The sequence below is a fragment of the Carassius carassius genome, chromosome 30 (genome assembly GCF_963082965.1).
Source record: "Carassius carassius chromosome 30, fCarCar2.1, whole genome shotgun sequence".
In the NCBI taxonomy this organism is placed as follows: domain Eukaryota; kingdom Metazoa; phylum Chordata; class Actinopteri; order Cypriniformes; family Cyprinidae; genus Carassius; species Carassius carassius.
The window spans coordinates 9,963,422-9,988,747 of record NC_081784.1 but is presented as its reverse complement, the minus strand read 5'-3'; the positions used below and the strand labels follow the sequence as shown (position 1 = coordinate 9,988,747).

At 35.8% G+C, this 25,326-nt stretch overlaps 1 protein-coding gene across 3 annotated transcripts in view; it reads right to left on the bottom strand.

Annotated features, from left to right (window-relative positions):
* LOC132110580 (rho-associated protein kinase 2-like) overlaps nucleotides 1–25,326 on the bottom strand; it is a 55,188-nt gene that overhangs the window by 18,668 nt on the left and 11,194 nt on the right. For all 3 annotated transcript variants that reach the window (XR_009424663.1, XM_059517299.1, XM_059517300.1), the window contains exons 2-4: nucleotides 3,931–4,012; nucleotides 1,538–1,638; nucleotides 623–760 (exon numbers count right to left, since the gene is read on the bottom strand). Coding sequence is in view for 2 of the 3 variants with exons in the window: in XM_059517299.1 (XP_059373282.1) it covers nucleotides 623–760; nucleotides 1,538–1,638; nucleotides 3,931–4,012 (321 nt within the window). In the remaining variant the exon portion in view is untranslated. The remainder of the gene's footprint in view (nucleotides 1–622; nucleotides 761–1,537; nucleotides 1,639–3,930; nucleotides 4,013–25,326) is intronic.

Genomic DNA, 25,326 nt, shown 5'->3' with positions numbered 1-25,326 from the left:
TTTATGAAATATCACTGTAATAATCATAAAAGGAATCAATAAAAACATACACTATAATTTGGGGTCAGTGTGATTTGTTCTCCATACTAAGGGTGCATTTATGTGATTACAAAACGCAGTAAAAACTGTAATAATGTGAAATATAACTACAATTTTTTTAATATAGTTCAAAACGTGATTTATTTCTGTAATGGCAAAAATTACATTTTTGTAGCCATTAATCCAGTCTTCAGTGTCATACGATCCTTCAGAAATCATTCTAATAAATGCTTATTTGGTGCTCAAAAAACATTTCTTATTATAAATGTTGAAATCTACATGATATGCTGCATGATATTTTCAGTTCTTTGTAATAATGATTCTTTTGATCAATTTATTGCATCCTTGCTGAATTAATGTATTCATTTCTTTAAAAAAAAAAAGAGTCTTGCTGACCCCAAACTTTTGAATTATAGTGTGCATATGTGATATTTAATGCTTGGAAACAGCACATTTGTTATATTCATAGATCAAACCATAGTGAGTTATTGTATATAAAAAACCTCATTGCACTTGTAAGCTGGAATTAAAAAAAAAAAGGTACAACATTTTGGCTTCAAAAAAAGATATCAGCACATCTTACCTGTACGACCCATGGGCTGTCAGCAAACGCCATGATGTCACGCTCCTCCCAAAAGAAGGCAGAATCTGAGCGTTTGATCATTTCAAACTTACTGAGCACCTTCATAGCATACACCTTCTGAGAGGCCTTATGCCTAACCTACACAAACACACAACCAGATCATAACGCATCTACATCACATAACTACTGCGAGAATAATATTAAGAGGTTCACTAATACATTACTAACAAACAACATTTTCAATTTCTAACAGGCATTGTGCCTTACTGCCAAATAGATTTAAAAATAAAAACTATAAACACTCCGTGAGATGCTGTTTTGACTTTAAAACAGACAAGCCACATTTTAAAGCACCCTCTGTTGTGCTTTAGGCATAACGTACCCACAAAGCCCCTGTCAGACAAATGACCGAGGACAATACTGGGTAATCATGTTATTTGTGTCTGCAGGCTTGTCCAGACGCATCCTACTGCATCTCTCCCCTGACTATTGCAAACACACAACCAGAGTGCAATACAAAACTACACATGCTCTTTCTTTCTTTTATATACCTGACATTTAAATACACAATTACATGAAGAACTGCTCGCAGCATTTAGTACAAGTGTACTCACTTAACACATCCATACAGAAACTTACGCATTACATTTAGTTTAATTGTGGTTATTAATAGATTTAAGTAATTGCAATTAATCTCATTCTCATGGAGTTAGCATAGTGCTTTCAAAATGTGATGCACAGATTGATTTAACAGTGCATGTGTGACTTGTATGGGCTATTGTACAAATAAATGGCCTTTGCACTAAATGTACTCCTAAACTAGCTACAGGATTATCACATCAGACACAATGGAAAAAAATATCTGTAAGTTTTCTTAGCAGTCAACACATTTCAATGCATCCTGAAATTCCTTACCAGCCGGACTTCTCCAAACGCTCCTCTACCGATCACCTTCACTCGGTCAAAATCATCCGGCTTCATCTGGAGCTCCCTCATTTGGCCCATAACCTTCTCATCTGTACACATAAAACATCAAAATCGCATTTCCTTGGTCATGCCATGAAGAACTAGAATTTGTTTTCTAGTGACCTGTCAGGTCTGTCAATAGTAATGACTGACTAATATAAAATTTCCATTTATTAACTGGCCAGTATTTATCCATAACAGACATTAATCAGGGTAGCACCAAATATAATTTTTGACAGAAATGAAAAAGATGCTGTGAGAGAAGTAGATGCCTTTAATGGATTTTACAGTTGTTTAACAACATAACTATTTTTCAGCAGACAAAACATCTTTTCGACAAACTTTTCAGATCTCATAGACTCCATAAAACAGACTCCATTTTGAAAGTTGTGAGCCTTGAAAATTAAATCATTTAGGACCTTTATACAGTGCGAGCCATTGTAAAAACTGTCTAAATCTATATTTTTATTTTTAATAATATATATTTTTAATAATATATATATATATATATATATATATATATATATATATATAAATTCTTTAGTAGTTATTCACCAAAACACTGAGCATGTTTAGTGCAACATCAACATCAGGAATGGTATTTCTAAAAGGCCAGTACAGAGAGTTCACAGTCTGGATGAGAGGACTGAGTCACACTCTCTCTTCCAAACCAAACATTATAGAGCCCTACTGGTCTCCATGACAACAGGCAGAAACAGGAACAAAATTGGGACAGAATGTGATAATTAGTCAAAAGTTTAATAGCGCATGAACAGAAGACAGACACACATGCTTTCACACAGACATGGTACTGGCTACTGAATTTAAACAAATATCGATGAGAACTTGTGAAAACAAACTGAATACTAAATTTTTGGGCACAAATGTCAAATTAGATAAACTTCCATCTATCCACCCATCCTTAAAACTAAACGCGAAGCAGAAAATGCGGATGGAATCCAGTCATGAAAATGAAACTTACATTTTAATATGGACAGTCACGGAATTTTTCAAAGTTAGCATAAATTAATCAAATCAAATCTCCATATGGACCAGTATCTGTAAATGTTAAGCCGCAAAAGTGGGTTGAAATATGAATCCTGCATGTTCTGCGAGTCTCTGTGTGAATGAATGAATGGCAGAGACGTGCCAGTTTGTTTACTACATAGACTGAAGCGCGTGACGCTTGCAGTAATTTCAGCATCTGCCATCTCAATGAGGACATAAATACATAAACAGCATCACCAGAACTGTTTGGAGTCACTTCACAAGCATTTTACCGTTTCATTTTAGTAAAACCAAAATAAAAGTAGCCCGTCAAAATAAAAGTTCATTTTTACATAAAGGCATTGTGCTAGAAATATTACTATTATTTAGTAGAATGTATGTGATACTGCTACTAATGTTGAAAAAATTAATAAAACTTTATCTTTTTAAGAAATAAATGACACAATATTTCTCCCATGTTTTAATTTTAATAACAAATCCCCTTTATTTACCAAAAAATAAAATGTTTAAATTTCATTAATTAAAAAACAAATTAAATTTGGGTGAAACTTGTTTACTTGTTTCTCATAATTATATTACTTGTAGAAAAACTTTAACCACAATTGTAAATTAGTATAAAGAATGCTTTGATTTTATTTTATTTAAAATTATGATTTTTTATTTTATTTTTATTGATAAAAAGTGTGTGTTTTTTTTTTTAATTAGCATATTTTTGTGTTTTGCTTTGGTACCGAGAACCCTGGATTTTCACTGGTATCGGTACCGAATACTGAAATTTTGGTATCGTGACAACACTACATTACTATATGGTCTCTGATAACAATCAAGCCAAAACATCTTTAGCTTATGAGAATGTGGATGCCCACAATAGTACAGTTAGCTCAATGTCAGCAGATAATCATAAATGACATATTTTTTAATATCACAAAATTAATACACCAATGATGCATTTATATATCACATTTAAAACTTTGCTAAATTTCCAAGACTTAGAAATGAAAGCCAGAAGTGTCCTGCAATGAACTGCATGGAAAGTGCATTACAAATCCTCTATGACATCAACTGTAAAACATTTCTTCATTCCTAACACACACAAAAATAGAGTTTTCACAGTTTGTGTTGACGGTTCATTATTTATGTGATGAGATTCAGTGTTGTAAAGTGAGGGCCCAAATTAGGAAGAGCCACTCAAAAACAATTCAATTCAATGCTGTTGATGTTGTAGCAGGAAGCATTGTAAAACTTGATGCCACCATTAAGTATTTTCCCTACCAACAGAATAACACAAAACAAAAATTTAGAGAAAACCATGACCTGATAAAGAAGATACTTACATCTGTTCAAGAAGGTCTCAATGTTCTTATTTTTACGCAAGGCTGGAAAATCCAAATCTAAAACCATGGCATTCATGGAGTCCTGAAACAGAAAGACAAACACTGAGTAAAACATTCAAATAACAGTCTCATTGCAAACGGTGTGCCAGGTTTCTGGGTAACAAGTGCTGCTGGCATCCCATTCAATGTATAAAAATAGAAAGTTTTTTTTTTTTTTTATCAATGCAGGTCCAATCACATAAACTGCCACTGTAAATGTCACTGTAGAAGCACTGATTTTAGAAGTATGATCTTTAAATTCTCATTAATTCTAAACATGTTTCCATAGTATAAATCACATGTGCTCTGGATACATACAAATAAACTTGTCACGCCCACATCCAGACCATTAAAAAAAATATAATAAAATACAGAGATTTAGAATCAGTACATAAATAAGATTCATTTTATGTAAATAAATGTAGCTAGACAATTTAACAATTTCGAAAACTAATCCCACCTTGTTACTGTTTTGGAAATGTTTATTCATCTGGGGGAATAAAACTAATCCTGAGCATCTCTTTTACTTAGACCCTGAGTAGAATGATCTACAGGCATATTTCAAGGACAGGATGTTAAATGACAAGGCATAATTTCCAGCCTGAAAAATTAAGATCGATATGTCAGCAAGGCTTTACAGTCACTAGAAAATAAAGGAACATCCACTTCTGTTGATGAAGCCTGATCTGACAAGTCATTCATCCTTTTTTTTTTATTACAGCCTTTTTCACCCAGAGCACACTTCACCTTTTTTGGGCAACTGGATGATGTCCTGTCCTAAGGGAATGTAGCGTATAATGAACGGAAATGCATTTAAAACAATTAAGCAGACATTGAGACCACCAGGCCCATGGATTTGTTCCTGCACATGCAGACTGAGGCGATGGTTGGAGGTTACAACACTGCTGTGCTTGTTAAGCGCTTTGAAGCAACACCAGGTCTGTTGTGACCGGAATACCAGGCATGGTCTCGCTGGAAACCCTTACCGGAAAAGCATTCGGAATGTCCAGCAGCCACACCTCTTCTCCTCCTCCTCTCCCTTTTTCACTCTCTCTCCTGTCCTGCCTTCACAACTTCCGAAAGTTCTCTACCCTTTACTGCACAATGTGAAATCTTTATGGACACAAACATTCTTTATAAGTGCATCTGTTCTATCTCTCCTTTATTGAAAAGAACCATCAGTTAACATAGTGAATATTTTTATGCACTATTTATTTGCCCATTAAGTAGTCTTAAGACTGCCATCGGCACAAGACCACGGGAACCAGACGAGTCCTTTGCACAATCTGACCTGTGTTGCAGCCCGAAATTAAACCACAACATGCTGCTTTTGTCTGGCCAGAGGAGAACTGGCCCCCTGACTGAGCCTGGTTTCTCCCAAGGTTTTGTTTTTCTCAGTTTCTGCCACCGATGGAGTTTTGGTTAGGTGGCGCTAAACTGGATTGAACAACCAAGCAATAAACATGAACTTTATTTTTTCAGCTTTTCAGTTTCAGCTCACACGAGTAATGTTTAAACATTAAGCGTTTGTTCGCTTCCTTCCACCGTTGATTCATTTTTAAACAAGCCACAGGTCGATGCTGGATTTGCAGAGAGACTGAGATTAAAAAGCAATGTTGTGCCTTTTTTGGGGGGGGGATCCGACAGGAATGGTGCAGCCCACTTATGGAAGTAAAAAAATATTTGTAGTACGTGTCCCTATTGCTTTGTTAGGAATCGCTTGATATGCCCTGATTGTGTGTGCATCTAACCAAAGTCACAGAAGGCTCCAACTATGAAGGATGCAGCTTGTCAAACAGACACACAGAAAGTTATTTTACTATGCAAAACTACCATCCAATCATAGCAATGGGCATTTACTTCCAAGTCTGCAATACGCCACGCCCATAAAAACCGAGTGTTCTCGAGCCGGCCTTAAAACCAGGGTAGAAAATAACCTATTATTTATAGATTTTGATGTTTTTGAAAGTAAAAACCTTGCAAAATGTCATAAGTGGACCTCAGACAACAGTATAAAATAATAAAAAAAGCCAGTTCATCCTTTAAAGATAACCTTCACTGTATCCCACCTTAATAGCAGCAAAATTTATTTGCAATACAACATTAACACAAGTATTCTTTTTAACCTAACATTTTTTATTGCAAGTAAAAACACCAAACATAAAATTGGAACAATGATGTATTTGTAAAAAAAAGTTACTGTTTGCAAAAGAAAACATACAGCCAAACCGAGTCACTTATTCAAATGAATCAGTCCTAAAGACTCAAACTATCAGTTTAAATCAGTTAAAGTTGTTTATAGTAGTACTACTATTGTAGTAGTAACTGCAAAGATATTCAACATCTGACTACGCTGCTGAAAAGTAGGAAACACTGCATAGCATCATGGGACTAGAGCTGACATTTGATTGAATTCTTGTGTGAGTCCGTTACATTTCCCCATATCAACAGCTCATTACCCATTACAGAGCACATCAAATATAAATCTTCTATTTAAGAAAAAACGTACTGTCTATCTCAAAGCACACATAGGCAGGAAATGACACCTGCCACCAGAGGCTCCAGTGAAACTGCTGTAGTGTTATGGTGCAGTTTAGAGATGACATCATTTCTTCCTGTTGCCCCTTCTCCATACAGCCATCAGAGACATGAAACAGAACATACCAAAACACACCAAAGTAAACATTTAATACATGAGGATGGTGTAAGGGGTGCTGAAAAGCCCAGAAATATAAGGGGCCAACGTTACTAGACAGGCCATGAACACGCATGTAACCCACACCTGTACAAACACCCTCATAGGACAAGCACACTGGAGCCTCAGCTGAAAACTGCAGCTCTATTTTCAACCCAACACACGCACAGTTGCAACTGCTTTTGCCTCTGCTTTGCTTAATGTTTAACATGAAAGCATGTAATTTTTGCACCACTATTAAGTGCCATTTTGCACATTAACCTGAGACAAGTATTTTAACACTTAACCTATTTAGTGTTCTTACAGACCTGAACAAACCTCTGTTGATGTGCAAAAGTTAAGACTTGACCTTCAGCCTCCACAGGCCAGGCTGAACAAAGGAGAAATTAAAAACAAATAAATAAATACAATTAAAATTCTGAAAGCATTGTAGGCTGCGAATACCATTTCTTTAAAGATGTTAATCAATTCTGATTTTATTATACACTTAGTCACTACACGACACAACCAAAGGTCAATGAGTGAATGCAGCTCTGGCCAAATAAAAGAAAAAAAGTAAAAATGCATTATAAAATGCTTTAGTTATTTATTTATAATATTGCGTCTGCAGGTCTAATCACCATTAAAGTATCCGAGAGTTGCCCAGCAAACATGGTGGGGAAAAAACCTTTCTGTGTTATTCAAACATAAATTATTTTTCCTCTATGAATGAAGTGTTTGACTCACTTATAAGTCCTCAAATATTTCTCATTACACTGGAACACATAAAATTAAAACTGTCAATCCACAAAAAAACTAACTACAAAGTGACAAAACAAAAGAAAAGATTTCTAGAAGTGACTTATACCACTGTAATCACGTTTAATGTTATGATTTATAATTTTCAGTCACGGACTTGCACATTAATGACAAAAACAACATCGTTATGAAACATCCATGAAATTCATGTGAATGCAAAAGGCGAATGAAAACACTGAAACATGAGTGGGAGTTAAAAATACTGCATCTCTGCACTTTATCATTACCTCACACACACACACACACACACACACACACACACACAAACTGTGAGTCACTCCCACCTACACACACACAACCTCCAACACTAACTGCAATAATGACGAATGATTATCCACGCTTCAGTTAAACCCGCAGACATCCTCTCGCTCTCACACTCCTCATTCTCTCAGTTTCACCCTGACAACATCTCAGTTTATTAGCTCTCCTGTGTGCAACAATTAGCTGTACGCTGATATAACATGCTGATTAGTGGACTGATAATTGGAAATTTGAAATATGCATCAGTCAGTAATACAATAATCTGAAGTCTGTACAACTGAGATAAGAAAGAAAAATAGGAAGATAAAATAAACAAAAAATGTAATATCAAGGAAAGTGGAATATAGAAAGTTAAATATTATTGAAAAAAGGACAGAGCTTATTTAACACAGCGAGTGACATCACAACATGTAACAATTTCAACAATTTCAGTGGGCGAACATTCGGTGCATCCTTATAAAGGATCTTTATTCTGTAATCCTTTATCACCATCACACAACCTGTTGTATTTAGTTAAGAGCTGAAGAACACTTCAACTAAACTGATGCTGATGCCAGTATCTAGAGAGATGGGTGGCAGATGGCTGATATAACATCAATGTTTATGCATAATAAACTTTTATGACGGCAAATGAGACAAATTAATTGTTGAAATTAAATGCAAAATGTTGCACAATATTTACTTAACATTAACTACAACTTTGTTCAGAAAATGTTTATTATCCATTGACAAAACTTTTGGCAGGTTTTGGAACAGACAAAAAGGGAACTACCACTTCTGTAAATCCACCATGCAGTTTTCAGTCAGTGCAGATATTTCCAAAATAAAACCTTCTGTCGTTTAATTGGTCTGGCAGATACATTGGTGTCACTCACTAGCATCAGGATGTTACAGTTGTTCACACTTGCTATGAGTGATTTCCTGAAACCTATAACACATTTCTTAAAACCATTGAGACAAAAATCAAAACCTCAAGGATCTAAAATCAAAGTCAGTTTAGGGGTTAAATGGATTGTAGTCGATCCGTGAACCGTTTGGACCAGGCATAACAGTTCAGCATGCATGTGATTTGTGGATTAAATGCAAAATTTAACCATCATAAAGTGAAAGTTCATTATTTGTATGCGTTTTGTCTTGCCAATTTACACATTCAAGCAATTTTAAACTATTCCAGTGCAAGAAGAGGCGAAAGAGATCTCGATTCGGTACTCGGTTGTCTGTGTGCACAGAGAGGCACATTTACACATTTCTCATTGATATATTCTTGCATTTGAACAGACACATGCACACAAATTTCTAAATACCTGTAAACACAGTTTGGCTTAAGTGAATGAAAACAACGAATGAGAAATAAATTGGATGTGACACCAGTGTTTCCCACAGAATTAGATTCTATTTGTGGTGGTGTGGTGTTTGGGGACCGGGGAAGGTGGGGGGTGGGGATTAAGTTAAATATATCATATATATATATATATATATATATATATATATATATATATATCATAAATATATCATATATTTTTTTGTGACAAGTACACATTTCCATTGCCAACACTTAGTGTCAGATACCTTAAAGGCAGGGTAGGTAAAAAATTTATAAACAACTTTCTTCCAAATGTTTAAACTTTCTATATATATCAATGCATAATTAAAATGTAAGTACTCTGATAAAAAGAGTATAAAATCGAGTGACTCTAGACCGTTTAAGTTGTATTAAACACAGCTCATTATTTCCATTCGAGACGAAACATAGGATTGGCTTAGGTGACTGTCACTCTCTGGCAACCACCCTTTTGCCACACATGACCTGCCCACTTGCGCGCGCACGTTTGATTTGAGGAATTCAACAGGCACGGATCCTAGGAATACCAAAACAATGGCAGAGAAACAGCAAGCAAAATTCACAGTACCGGCCTATGCAGTTAGTGAAGGCAAACCAGGCAAAAAAAGGAAGACAGTAACAGTACAAGAAAAGGCAATGAACAAAAAGTCTTTGGATAAACAAAGAAATAAAACGCGAGTTAATATCGGCGTGGCTTTGCGAGAACTGAGGGAACTCAAGGGGCTGAAAAGTGACTCCTTGATGGCTTTATTTCTGCTGGACAGGTAAATCTTTCTTTTTGTATTTTGATCATACATATTTTTTTGTTTATTTTTTCATGAAGCATGTGTCATTAGCACACGTAGCTGCGTAATATAGCTAACATAACATTACTTAGCGAGCCGTAGTAGAGGCTTTGGAAGGAGCCCAGAAGGGAGAGGGTGGAGTGAATGGAAATAATGAGCTGTCTTTAAAACAGTCGTGAGAGGTCTACAGACACTCGATTTTTATACTTTCTTTTTCAGAGTACTTACATTTTAATTATGTATTGATATATAAATAAAGTTTAAACAAATTTGGAAAAAAAGTTTTTTATACATTTTTTACCTACCCTGCCTTTAAAGGGATAGTTCACCCAAAAATGAAAATTCTATCATCGTTTACTCACCCTCAAGTTGTTCCAAACCTGTATGAGTTTCTTTGTTCTGTTGAACACAAAGGAAGATATTTGGAAGAATGACAGAATCAAACATATCTCGGTCCACATTGACTTCCATATTAGGAAGAAATATATACTATGGTAGTCAATGGGGACCGAGATCTGTTTGGTTACAAACATTCTTCCAAATATCTTCCTTTGTGTTCAGTAGGGGTGTGCACGGATAGTCGAACATTCGAATATTCGTTCTGCTCTAATTATTCGATAAATAAAAATGATATTCGAATTTTGCAAAAAAAAAAAATTTCACAATAAAACCTAATTTGGTCACTTTCTGTGATTCTCCACGGCATATTTGAAGGTGTATGCAAGCAAAAAATAATTAATGAATGAATAGGGGGCCATTCACATATCGCGCCTAATAACGCGTGGAAAAGGCTATGCGCGCTGCTTTCTCCTCCTTTCCAAAGCGCTCGGGCAGAAGCGCTCCTGAGGAAATTGCCGTAAAATTACCGGAACGACTTTACCAGTAAATTCAAAAATTCGCTGTTCACACCGTCAACAACATTCCGTCTTTTTTCCGGAAAAGCACCATTCACACATCCATTCCAAAATACCGGTAAATTCTGTGACGTCATTAACTTCTAAACAGCTGCGCTCGTATTTTTAAACATGGAGGGTAATACATGGTCATTTCTGTTGATGGTTTCATTTTTTGTTTCAAACTTTAGTATTCATGCAACTGCTTTTGTTACAGAGACATCGTAATAGATGACTGGTTTGAATAATTATACTCACCATTAATAAAACACCTGATGCTGTAGGGAGCTGACCAATTTAGTGAAATTCGTCTTGAAAGGATTAATAGCCCAATGAAGTTGCGATTGTAAATTGCAGTCTGTAAGACGCGCGACATCGCAGAAAAGGTACGTTCACAAATGTAAACTATATGCTGATCCAAATTAATATCAAATAGTCTATCAGCGCCGTTGCGGGGCAAACTGAAAGTTGATGCCGAATGTCCAGCACTCTTCTTCACTGCTCCGACTTCTCGTTTGTACCCTATGTGTTTTTCCCTAGGTACAAACTAAAATAAGTTGTAAAACTTAAAAGTTTTTTTTTAATTATTATTGTGTTCGGCATGATGGGTCGCGTGTGATTTCATGACGTGCCGCGGGTTGAGATCCACTGGTTTAGAGCTACAGGATTTGTGGAGTAGCAGGATCCCTAAATAGATTGACAAAATTCATAAAAGGAAACAAGAAATACTTCCACTACTACTTTGTTTGTGATGGTCGTTAACTTTTTAGATATTAAGACGCAATGTTTTCAGTTTATTGATGACCTGACTTTGTCCTGTGAATGCATTGCTCTAGGAGACAGTTAACAGTTATTTTATCATTCGTCACTGCATCACTAACAGTTCCTCTCAATTGACGACAAATTTCTTCATCCGCCCCGATAAGGAGAAGCGCTTTAATTTCACTGTTGCTTCAGTTGGATGACATTTATTTAATTTTCTTAAACGGTGCGTGCATGCGTCACATTGTTATGATTGGCCCGGACTAGACGTCTTACGTCACCGCGTTCTGAACTCGTACGTACTCGTACCGGTAATTTTCCTTCTGCGTTCACACACAGCAGAATTCCGGCAATTTACTGGTAATGTTACAACTTCTCATACCGGTAAATTGCCTGAACGAATTTACCGGTATTTTTGAAAAGATCCTGTTCACACATGATCTCTTTATGGCAATTTACCGGTAATTTTCTGGAAAAGTCTGTATGTGTGAAAGGGCTTATAGACTAACTTCTCAGAGTTATGTTGAGCAACAGTGTTCATTACTAACCATTCAACTCCGGATTGATTCTGGAATCTTCGCTGGGGGAATAAGCATTAAGCACCGTCAACAATCCGTCCTCTAACTAACGCATGCTCATGTTTTGATTCAGATCGTGTTCGAAGAGGAGGGGCTAGTCGTGCGTGCCTCTGTTGTCAGTTTGTGAGAGGGAGGGAGCAAGCAGCGCGCAGCTCTACAATAAAATACAATTGTACCCATATTAAATAGTTTAAAAATCTGAATCAATCCGTGGCAGTCAGCGTTGATATTGTGGCGGGCCGCCACAAATTAAAGAATGTATGGGAAACCCTGGACACATTATATTGTACCCATGCATTAGGTCTTAAAGGTACAGCAGCCTATAAATACCTGCTTCTGTCAATAATGTTAATCAACAACAATATACACAGCTTTGACAAAGATTCATCTATATTTAATTTATAGTGTCATTTTACATGTAATTATTACATAATGTATTTATCTATGATTGTAATCTGTGTATTTGATTTTTTTTTTCTCACTTGCTTTTAGTTGAACTTTCTTAGTTAAGTTGATTAATATTAGTTTTTACTGTGGTATTTAAAAAGTAATAAGTAATAAAAAAGATAAAGATAAAGATAATAAAGATTAAAAAAAAATTATTGCTGTTTACAAAATTTATTTGATCTTTGACTCAACAAATGCAATATCCAAACCATGAGTATGTGATTCGTTGAACCACTAGTTTATTCTTATTATTATTATAACATAACATACATAATACCATTCAAAAGTTTGTGCGTATAAAAAAAAAAAAAAAGAAAGAAATGAATAGTTTTATTCATCAAGAATGAAACTGACCAAAAGTGACAGTCATGTCATTTATAATGTTCCAACAGATTTCTATTTCAAATAAATGCTGCTCTTCTGAAATTTCTATTCAGCAAAGAATCATGTTCGCATAAAAATGTCAAACAGCTCAACTGTTGATACTGCTCAACAAGAAATGTATATTCTTGAGAACCAAATCATCACAGAATGATTTTTGAAGGGTCATGTGACACTGAAGACTGGAGCAATTATCCTGAACATTCAGCTTTGCTATGAAAAGGAAAAAAAATAAATTTTAATATATATTAAAGAAAATATTTAATTGTAGTAATATTTCACATTAGTGTTTTAACTGTATTTTTGATTTGATAATTTTGAAAAAACTTCTACCTGCGCACAGAGGGCAGGATTTCTGTAACTCTCAGAAAGTACTGAGAAAAGGTTTCCTGGTTGTTTTGACTGAGGGGTGAGAGAAGCAGCTGCTGTTCCCAAGTAAAAATGGACAAGGCCACTATCACACCACCTTATATGGCAGTGTTTTTCCTATCTGCCCACAGAGAGAGAGAGAGAGAGAGAGAGAGAGAAAGAGAGAGCATACTCAAATGAAAGGAGGGAGGGACCTGAAAAGCTCTGGAAAAACTTAAAAAGTCAAACTTTACAAGATATTTTACATATCACTCGTTCAAGACACAAACATGACATCAAACACAGAGTAAAGAGGGCTTCCCTATTAGAATCTGTCAAAACCGATATCAAAGCTTCTTCAGCGGTTTTTCCTGAACAGAGAATTATGAAGCAGCTGCCTCTGGTTGTCAACAAATCTCAGGGACACAGTCATGTGCTTTTAGCCCAAAAGTAAGCAAATTCAGAGAAATACTAATATCTTTATTCATGTATATTTGATATTTCTTTACACAGAATCATAATTGCTATTCATTTTCCACTGCTTTCCACGATATGATAAGCATTAGCTGCTTTGAACACTGCCTGTCTGTGTTTTCTCTTCCATGATTGCTGTTATAATTCAGATGAAGCTCATTCGCTGCTCATTTGTCAATCATATCACGCATTCATAACCTGCCCTGATGATGAGCTTCCATATCCCTTCCGCATTCTGCTCCGTTCATTAACATTCATGAAGCTAATTAACACACAGATATGATAGTATATGGTTTGTATGTGATTTTCATGAGATTAGGGGTATTTTCATAAAGAATGTTTACATGAAAAATACTAAGCTTGTGAAACAAATAGCTGAATTAAAAAGGCAATGAATAACATTTCAACAACATTATATAAACCCAATCCACATTTGATCGCAATCGGACGTTATTACAAACACTCAACGGTGGTTTGAAGTTAAATTTGAGTAAAAGCATAGCATTAATTGTATAAATAGTAGGGATGGACGATTATGGCCTAAAATCAAAACCTCGATTAATTGAACATTTTATCTCGATTACGATTAATAAATGATTATTTTGTTTCTGTTTTATTTATTTTTTTGCCCTCATAGTCAGTGGCGGAGCTAGAGTTTTATACATGGGGTGGCCAAGGTTAATTCAGGAGGTCCATGACAGAAAATCAGTGTATAACTCCAACCTGGTATAAAAAAATGGGAATTATATAAATAATTATTTAACAAAGATGATAAAGACATTTATAATGTTACAAAAGATTTCTATTTCAGATAAATGCTGCTCTTCTGAACTTTCAATTCATCAATGAAACCTTAAATAGTTATACTCAGCTGTTTTCAACATGATAATAATTAAAATTACTTTTCTGAGCAGCAAATTTGATCATGTGATTGGAGTAATGATGCAAAAATTCAGTTTTAAAAATCGCAGGAATAAATTACTGTTATAGTAGGAATAAATTACTGTTAGTTATTTTAAATAGTATTTCACAATATTACTGCTTTTGCTTTATTTTGGATCAAATAAATGCAGGCTTGGTGAGCAGAAGAGAATTCAAAAAAAAAAAAAGAAAAAACATTAAAATGTTTTTGACTGTTAACGTACACTATTTTTTTTCTAAATTGTTCTAAACTAAGCTTTACAGGGAACCCTAACAATTGTTTTGTATACAAATTTATATTAGACCATTTTCAACATTATATATATATATTTTTTTGTTTGTTTTTTTTCTTTTTTTTTATTAATTATAATAATAATAATAATAATAAAAAGCATCATGAGTAAATATATAAATGTAATTTTTGCATAAAATTTTCTCACTAGTTTATGGACACTAGTGAGTGGATTTTCTGCTGTTAATATTTTCTACTGCTGTCTTTCCGCGGTTGAAACACTCGTTAAGTGATTACATGATACACAGTCAGTAAGTTGTAGTGTAACTTTCAACATGGATCGGATGTTCCTTCAGTGTTTACTTCATGCTAATAAAAATGCACTCCTGCTTTGCTTGAACTTGAGGCAAAGCGGGAGCGCGCATGGCTCCAAAAATCTCCAAAACTATATATCGTTTGAAATTCTTAATAAAATCTGAATGAAGATTTTGAATGCTGAGACTTAGTTTCCTGCTGTGTCGTGTCCGTCGTGTCCTCACTGCTCTGCGATGTTTTCACGAAAATGAACCTGTGTCGCGAGAGTATGTGCACGAGAGGCTGGAAACAGACGCGATGCGGAACACTAAACCAGACGCGTCACATCCTTGATTTCGCGGCTAAAATAAATGCTTCTTTCAGTACGATTAAACAAAGAAAATGAAATAGTAACATAGTAATTATTGGGGTGGCACCCGGGGTGGCCTGTCAGATGTCTAGCTCCGCCACTGCTCATAGTTCACTGACAAGGTTTGTACTGTAAATATGATTGACTATTAAAGGTGGGATATTTTTTCCTATTGAAAGAGCGATCTGACATCATAGCTCACTATCAGCAGTTATTTTATCTGTGCTCGTAACATTTCTTACAGATTATTGCTCGTGTGATAGATAAATAAAGATCAGATAAAGATAAATTAGCACAGTATCAGTATGAGTGATTGCGTGTGTGAATTAATCATAACGTCTCTATATTATTGTGAAGCTGTGGGTTGTAAATAGCCTAACTCCTTCAAAAGTAGAAAAATATGCTATAAGTTTTGAGATTCTAAGCTACTTTAGTGATAAATCACAGGACAGCGCTGACAACTAGTTTCTGCATTCCTCTGTGCCCGCGATCTTCATAGCTACTGTTTATATGAGTGTTCGTGCCACAATGCAGCTGCGCGAACATGGCAGCTCGATATAATAATACACATGTGATCATCTAATCGCTTGAATGTCCAAACCATAAAACAAGTACAACTGACTAAGTTTAGTGAAGACGCAAGATTCACCGCTCGCGCGCCATCACTATGTGTTGAACGGCGATCACCTCCGTGTTTTGTTTTTATGCCACTGACTGGATGGGGCAGAGTCATGTTGCTACACACGAGGTAGTATGCTTTTAAGGGATATTAACAGGATTAAAAAAAACGAAATAATTATTTTATTATCAGGTGCAAGTTAAGCGAGCGCGGACGGTCCTGTGCTCAAAGGCGGTGCCCGCTTACTTTGTGCATATCCTTTCATATCAAACTGCGAAATAAACTATATGCAAGCAGTGTCGTGGTCAGTTAATTCATGGAATTACCAAAAAAGGTGATTAAAGCTGACTTAAACTGTGCATGCATGTAATATATTTTATATATATTATATAGGCTACAGGATATATTTATATGTATGCACGTCTAGAAATCAGCCCAGCACTGTCTCACTCATCTAACACATCCTATTTAACTCGTCAGTTCGTGTTTATTTAAGCACTTCTGCCAGTGAACGCCGCCAAAACACTAAAATAAATATCAAAGAAATAATGTTTATTTAGGCTACAAGAAAGTAGCCTAAATAAGAAAGTTAAATACACCCTGTCTAACGGACGCGAGCAATGCAGCGCAACAAAATACTCATTATAATCAGTGATGCTACACTGGATGCAGCACAACACGACATGATAAATCCCCGTCCGGTCTGTGATGTAGGCTACTGACACTGAGTTCAAATGTCCTGTATAGATACTAGACAGACTAAACCTGTCGCAACGCGGTTGTGTTGCGTCCGGTTAACTTTTCCGCCACCAAGCAAGCTCAGTAACTCCTCATCTGTCCGCGCTCTCTTTGAAATAGGAATCGTTGCCATATTTCTTGTTACCATCTTTTATTTATCGCGGTCTCGTTTGTATTTGGCCAGTTTGGAGAAAGCCTCACCAAACCTGACCAGCCAGCGTTTGCGATCACGAGAACTTGTGCAAACGCTGATGGGTGACATGAATGCAGATGACTCCAGATCGGCGATGTGGTATTTGCTTTCCCAACAAGATCCATCGCCCAACACTAAATTAATTTGCTGAATGTATAAACTGTATTTTCCCGCGCTCAAATCTGCCAATCTAAAGGAAACACTGTGTTTGAGGTAATTTGTTAATTACCATAGACTTAGAATTTGCAACTATTACAGTTATTACACTTATATACAAAACTTTGTATTATGTTTGTGACGTCACGTGCACTACCGCCGGTGGCAGTAGACAACCGCGGTAGCAACCGACCACCGCGGTGACGCGGTTGTCACGGCAACCGTCACAGCCCTAACTGTCAGTATAAGTATTGCCACCGTTCCTGCTATTTTCTGCCAGATCAGGTATCGATCAGATGAGACCGATCCAAACCCAATAAACATATCGGTGTTATTATTAAGCCCCACGAAAGGCACAAAAACATTAAAGAGCACCATAAAGTTTTTGTGCTTTCCTTAGTTTAATGTGAGGTACAGATGTCGCGTTTGGTTATGACTAGTGTTGGACGATATGGTCATTTTTCAAATCGTCATGTCACCAGCCTGTTAGATCGCAGATACAAGATATAATGCATGGGAGGGTGGCAAGAGAGACTCTCTGTACTTGTCATACACCATTTAATAACCATTTGGCATTTTAAACCATGCGCGAGAGAGAGCCTGGAAGCATCAATAATCTCAATCATATAATTTCAAACATACTGATAAAATAACATGTTAAATATAAAATATTTAAAAAGCTAGTTAATTTATATTCAGGATTATATGATTATTATTGTACCACACGTCTCGGCGCACAGAAGTTATCAGTCTAAAAGGTCTGCAAAATCAGTCAACGGTAGGGCTGGGACAACGCGTCGAGGTCATCGATGACGTCGACGCAAAAAATACGTCGACGCAAAATATGCGCATCGAATCGTCGACCTGTTTTTTCTCTAAAAAACTTTTGCAAAACGTTTACCTTATGTGCGCTGAATATACGCGATGGCCGGATCAACATTCTGTCCAACATTATATAACCAATCCAGGGGTTTTTCTGCATTGATCTTTTTTTTTGGCGGCTGTCAAACCGTTATTTGATCGGTGAGTGATCTGTGCTGCGCCTGACAGGACGTGTACGAGAGAGAGCCCCGGCTGTGCGCACGCACTCACAGTCTTCAAACAACACGAGCGCTTCTTGCTCTCTCTCTCCGTCGTGCAAATCAATCAAAATCATTAAACACGTTAGAAAAAGGGCGAAACACCCAAGTTTCACGCGCGCTCGCGCACTCACAGTCTTCAAATTACACGAGCGCTGTCTTGCTCTCTCTCTCTCTCTCTCTCTTTCTCTCCCTCCCTCATGCATATTAACCAAAATCATTAGACAGACACGATAGAAAAAGCGCGGAACGCCAAAGTTTCACGTGGAGCATTCTGTGATTTTTTTTCTACATGACAGGCTGCTGGCTCCCACTGTTAATTTTTATTTTTTGGAAAAGCACTCTCTGTATTAGCTTAAAGCCCTAAAGTTTACATTGGTTACTGTATTCTTTCAATTGCTCTAAACAAGTATTTTGGGTGAACTTTTTTATTGAATGCTAGACATCAAGTTGTTATTTTCATCTGAAAGAAGAACTTTTTTTCAGTAATCTAGGCCCTATGTGTTCAGTAAGCTTGTTTCAGTAAGCTATGTGTTTTCAAGGCTTTAAGGTTTTATTGAATGCTATCTCTATACAAGTGCAAAGTAATGCATTCTTAGTCAGTCTTTTATTTTGTAATTTTAAGAGCAATAAACATATATTGCAATGTTAAGGAATTCATGTTTTTTTTTCATTCAGATTCAAATTGTTAGTAGTCAATTAATGGGGAGATAATCGAAATCGAATCGGTCTGAAAAAATTAATCGTTAGATTAATCGATGCATCGGAAAAAAATAATCGCTAGATTAATCGTTTAAAAAATAATCGTTTATCCAAGCCCTAGTCAACGGTGAAAATCAAAAGCCAACTTATTTTAAAGACCACCACTAAATATTTGACATAAACAAACATGTTAAATATAAAGTATTTAAAACAGGCAAGTTCATGTATTTGGAGTAAAGTTAATTTAAATGGATACATCAATCATACAGTGCTCATGACGAGCCCAACGCACTGCCACAGAAACAAGAACGAGATGCGTCCTAACTAGGGCTGCATGATGTGTCGTTTAAGCATCGATATCGCGATGTACGAATCCACGATAGTCACATCGCAGGATGTGCGATGTAGGCTGTCGTAGTTGATCCGTTATTCATTAACTGTACGTGCCAGCTACTCCCCTGCCGTTGACGAATGTGATTCGCGGATTAATTGCACAGCTTAACCATCATAGAGTGAAATTTTATAATTGACAGGACTGAAAACCACATGCAAGTTTAACAGGGCAGAGAGAGAGGGAGTGCGAGAGAGACAGAGAGAGCGCGCGAGAGAGACAGAGAGAGCGAGAGCGAGAGAGAGAGAGAGAGAGAGAGCGCGAGAGAGACAGAGAGAGAGAGAGCCGAGAGAGACAGAGAGAGAGAGAGAGCGCGCGAGAGAGACAGAGAGAGAGAGAGAGAGCGCACGCGAGAGAGACACAGAGAGAGCGTGCGCGAGAGACAGGGAGAGAGAGCGCACGCGAGAGAGACAGGGAGAGAGAGTGCGCGCGAGAGAGACAGGGAGAGAGAGCGCGCGCGCCTGAGAGACAGGGAGAGAGGGCGCGCGAGAGAGACAGACAGAGAGTACATTAGAAGTACCATCAATGTTTATAGAAATGTATATGGATTTATTTTGCATGTAATTTTTTTTTCTTATGAATATATATGTATTTTTGTTTTGTTTGTTTCTATTCTGCTATGTACAATGCTTTGGCAATATGTACCTTTGTATGTCATGCTAATAAAGCAATATGAATTGAATTGAGAGAGAGAGAGAGAGAGAGAGACCGAGAGAGAGAGCCGTTTTCAAACAACACGAGCGCGGTCTTGCTCTCTCTCCCTCACGCATATTAATCAATTGACACAATGGTGTCGATGTTTAAATCATTTAAAATGAGAATGTAAGTGTGCTCACCCCATTTTTGTTTGTAAGAAAAAATATCGCAATATATATTGCAGAAAAATAAAATATCGCAATGTCATTTTTTCCCAATATCGTGCAGCCCTAGTCCTAACATAACTGTGGCATTAAACTCAGTTAAAATATTGCATATATATAAGCCGTTCAGATTACTTGTTAAAGAGCATAGAAATACCTTATTTCAGAAGACAATTTACATCTGTGTTTGTGGTAGGAGACGACTCCACCGTCTACAGCGTCTAATCCTTATTTGCGTGTGTGTGTGTGTGTGTATAATGCAGTGCTGAATGAAATAGCGGGGCAATCTGAAAATAATAGCCGTTAATAGACATTAATAAGAGAATGAGGCAAATGGCATCTTGACTATCGACAAAGAGATCTGCTGTTGTCGATATCTCTGACTATCATCGATACACGATACTATCATCTATCAGCACAACACTAGTTACGACAGTCAAGCCGATAAAATTCTCAAAGTTTATTTGAAATTATTAGAGAGCACAATCAATTGTACATCATGGGCACAGTAACTGAAATGTAAAACTGTTAAAAGACAAGACTATCACAGATAATAATACATTCTGCATCAATTTCTCTTCCCTTTGTGATTTTAATTTTTTGCACTTTGACTTCAAGCATATCATTTTGTGCACCAGATGCACGTGGAGTTATGTTCTGTATGCTTAATATGAAAACGAGCGTATCTGCACAGCACCTATAACTGCACTTTGTATCTGCTGATTGCTGATCGAGATTTCTCAGGCTAGATCAGTCAGTGCTTGGCTCACTGACCCTGTATACTCATTCATTTCGTTCATAAACAAGATATCAGGATAACTCGTTCACGAATGAGAAGATCTCTCGATCTCATTCAGTGAAGGGCGTATGGGTTCACTACATTTAACAAATCACATGCTCCGTCACATCTTGAGTAACTCTTTGACAGGATGAAACAGTTCACAGAGCTGTTCACGAGCTGCGCATGCGCTGCTAATACCACCGTGCTCGCGCGCTACTGTGGAGGGAAGAATTTCAGTGAACGATAAATATGAGCCACCGGTCCACGACCGGTAGAAAAAGATGACACTCACTAAAGATGACGCTCATTAAAGCTCACTGGCTGAGTTTTCTCCTCTGAAGGAAAGGTTGCAAGACAGAATAAGTTACAAAATCTGTATATATATATATATATATATATATATATATATATATATATATATATATATATATATATATATATATATATATATATATATATATATATATATATATCTGTATATATTATATATATTTTTTTTTTTACTTGAATGCCATTGCTTAAATTGATATTATTTATCTTTTGACATTTAATCTTCAGAGTTCAGAAACATTGTTTAATATAATCGCTGTTCATATTTTTATTCAAAGTTCAGAATCAAGATAAATTTATTAGTTTTATGTTTCTTATGATAAGAGTTAATGCTGCTAAATTTATTCTTTCTTTGCTCTAATTTATTTTTATATATTTTGATATTTCATATTTTGTTCAAATGTTTAATATATCTGCTGTTCATATGTTCATTTATTAGTGTGTTATATGATTAGAATGTTGTCCCGGTTTTAAAATAAAGCATAGCAATGATATTTGAGAGTGTATTTTCCCTTTTCAGGAAAAGTATCGAAAAAGTATCAAAATTGCAAGTCTTGACTAGGTATCGTATCGAAACAATAATTTTTGTATCGTGACAACACTAATATGATGTACAGCGTGAACGAAAATTTTATATATAAAAAAATCAAGTGTAAAAAAAAAAACAAAAAAACACCCAAACAGAGTAAGGGGAGATGACAGGATGATGGCGAATGATTTGCAGATCCTGAGCACCATTGACAAACTTATCTTGCAAAATGTGTGCCAAGTACTGCTGCTCTGTAAACAGAATAAACAGATTAAGTGTGATCACGAATCGCAAAAAAAAAAACATGCAAGTGTTCAAAAGCGGTTTCAATGCCCCGCATATTAATAACGGCTCCCTGATGCCCGCAGTTTACTTACAGTTTATATATAACTACCCAACGATATAACTGCGACAAAAGATATTGAAGAATTTCCTAGCCTTATGAACAGTTGATTTATGCTAAACGACGGATTGTTATGTTAATAAGTACCGTCATATGGTTCTGTTTATTATATAAATATGTTTCAGCACATTTAATCATTATATGGCTTGAGTTAAGGTAGCCTATGTTCTGAATTGAACTGTTTATCATACAGATTGAAAAAGTGAATCCCATCTCTCTCCGTTTATAGGTGTTTGTGCATGCTTGCGGGTGAAAGTTGCGATTTTCAAATAATAATCTAATAATACCCCGCAATTTTTGAATATTATTTTTGCTTGCATTGCCCATCCCTAATTACTCTTATTTTTCTTAATTACTCTTATCAATCCATTTTTCCTGCAGTGATATCCAATAGTAATTTCCTATGTTAAGATTTTTATTTAGTAATAATAGTAATTATTATTATTACAATAATTATAAAAAAATAATTGTAATAACTAAATGTTACAACTATTATTTTATCATAATTCTTAAAAGTCACACAGCAAACGTAGTTAAAAAGATAAATAAACAAAAAGGCTAAATTAAGATTTTTTTTAAATCACACTTTTTATCAGGTAAAAAAAAAATGGATAAAGATTTTCCCCAAAATCATGCTGCCCTAAAAAATCCATCCAAAAATGGAGGAAGTTATTGAAAGGTCGATTATGAATCTAATAAACAACATGAAAATTTACAAACTAATCATTTTACCCAATGTTTGTGTTAGAGGAGCTTTATTAAAATCAGTTGTGAGTAGAGTCCCCTTGCTAAAAATCACTATTTGTTTGTTATAGGGTACCAGTTATGATGTTTCATTTCAGTTACAATGGGTGAAAGAAGACAACTGTCAATGTATGCAGTAGACAACAAGGTGCCTCACTAGGTCTTGGAGCAGAGACACTGTGCAAGGGGATGCCACAATTCAGTTTCACTGCATAGAGATCGTATCCTGTAACTCCTAAAAAAAATTATACATTAATTATGAAAAGTGACTAGAGTAACCATTAAACAGCTGCTCATCAACAATTTAATGCTGAATTACAACAGTCAGCAGAATCACCGCCCCTAAGAATCAGAGATCAGAAAGCAAAGTACATACACGCGAACCAACTCAAACTTGATAGCAATGTGATGAGAGGTACGCTACATCACTCCTTCTCTTGAAGACACCCATACACACCTAATAAATGCAGAAGGCTCTATTACCCATCTGTTTATTAATATGTCAGCCAGACAGATCACTGAAGAATGTAGAGCAGTGGTTTTCCAATCATGAATCATGACATTAATTCCGATTTGAATGAAGCTCTGTAAACTCAACATCATGAAGCTGGTGAGCGTCACATACCACCCCTGACAGATTGCTGAAGAGTGTTCAACAGCATTCTCCATCCTCCATTAGTTAGTCAGACGTTTTAATTAGCCTAATTTGCTAATGCCACTAGTCCAGTTAAAACGTGTCTCATCCTTCAATGCACACAGAAAAAAAGCACAATATTTTTTACTGTACATTACTGCCATATGGACATCAACTTGAGATAATCACTACTGATAAGCTATTGCTAAATATAATATAGAAACTTACATTTTCTGCAAAGCTGCTTTGCAATGATTTGCATTGAGAAAAGCTCTACAAATAAACTTGAATTGAATTTAATATTCCAGTGGAAACTAAGACACGGAAAAGGAAGATTCAAAACATCTGTTCAATAATTACACCGACAACGATCAAAAATGGACAACAACTTGTCAAGGTTAATAAACAATTTAATAAACTGGTTCAGACAACAACTAGGCCTACCTCAAATATTTACAAAGTACATATACATTAGTTTCAGTTCTTAAAGAAACTAATACATTTATTTAGCAAGGACACATCAAAGTGATCAAAAGTAACAGAAGACAATGTTACAAAAGATTTTTATATAACAAAGCTGTTCTTTTTAACTTTCTATCCATCAAAGAATTCTGGAAAAAAAATATCAGTTTACTTTCCACATAAATATTAAGCAACACAACTGTTTTCGATATTAATAAAGAAATGTTTCTTGAGAACAAAATCAGCATATTAGAAGGGTTTCTGAAGGATCATGTGAGTAATGGCGCTTAAAATTCAGCTTTGCCATCAAAGCATTAAATTACAATTTAAAATATAAATATCTACATTATTTGTTATGTATTCGTTGTAATATTTCACAATCTATTGTTTTTTTTCACTGTATTTTTTATCAAATTAATGCAATAAATAATGTGGGTTTTCATTTAACTGTACACAGAGGTCTTCAAAACACACATCTCCTGAAGATGACGCATCTCACGTCCACCATGACAATCAGATAAAACTTAATGACAAAGCACAACAAGGGTGTGGAACTTCTCAGCAGCACAATACAATACCATAAAACAACATAAATACTGCTGGGAACATTAGACTGGACTACACTGTAAAAATATTTGTGAGTTTAACTGTAAAATATTGTAAAGAAAAAAAAAAAGTTAATAGGTCATGTTTGTTATTTGGGTTTATTTTACATCTTCTGTTCTTTAATGAATGTTTATTGCATTATTTAAATGTCATGCATGTTACCATGATGGTGTTTAGTTAAAGACATATGCCCAAGACATGTCACTCGTATAGTTTTGAATGAGGAAAAATACAACGCTCAATATGGCCGCTCAATCGCAGGAAGCCCCGCCTTCTGAATGAAAGAGCCAATCGCTAATGAGTAGCTGAGGTCAGTGCATCACTGCAGCTATCATTAGAAGTCCCGGTTGCTATAGAAACAGTCAGCACTCTGAGGCGTGCTCTTAGGACGGCGCATGCGCACTGGCTGATCTAGCCTGAGAAATATGCTTTTTATAACTCTATTTGAGCAGAAGTAACAACATTTATGACACAGTTGTTATCAGATTTCTTTGGTGATTTCAAATATGAAATTGAATCCTAAGCTTAGTGAACAGTTTTGAAGAATCT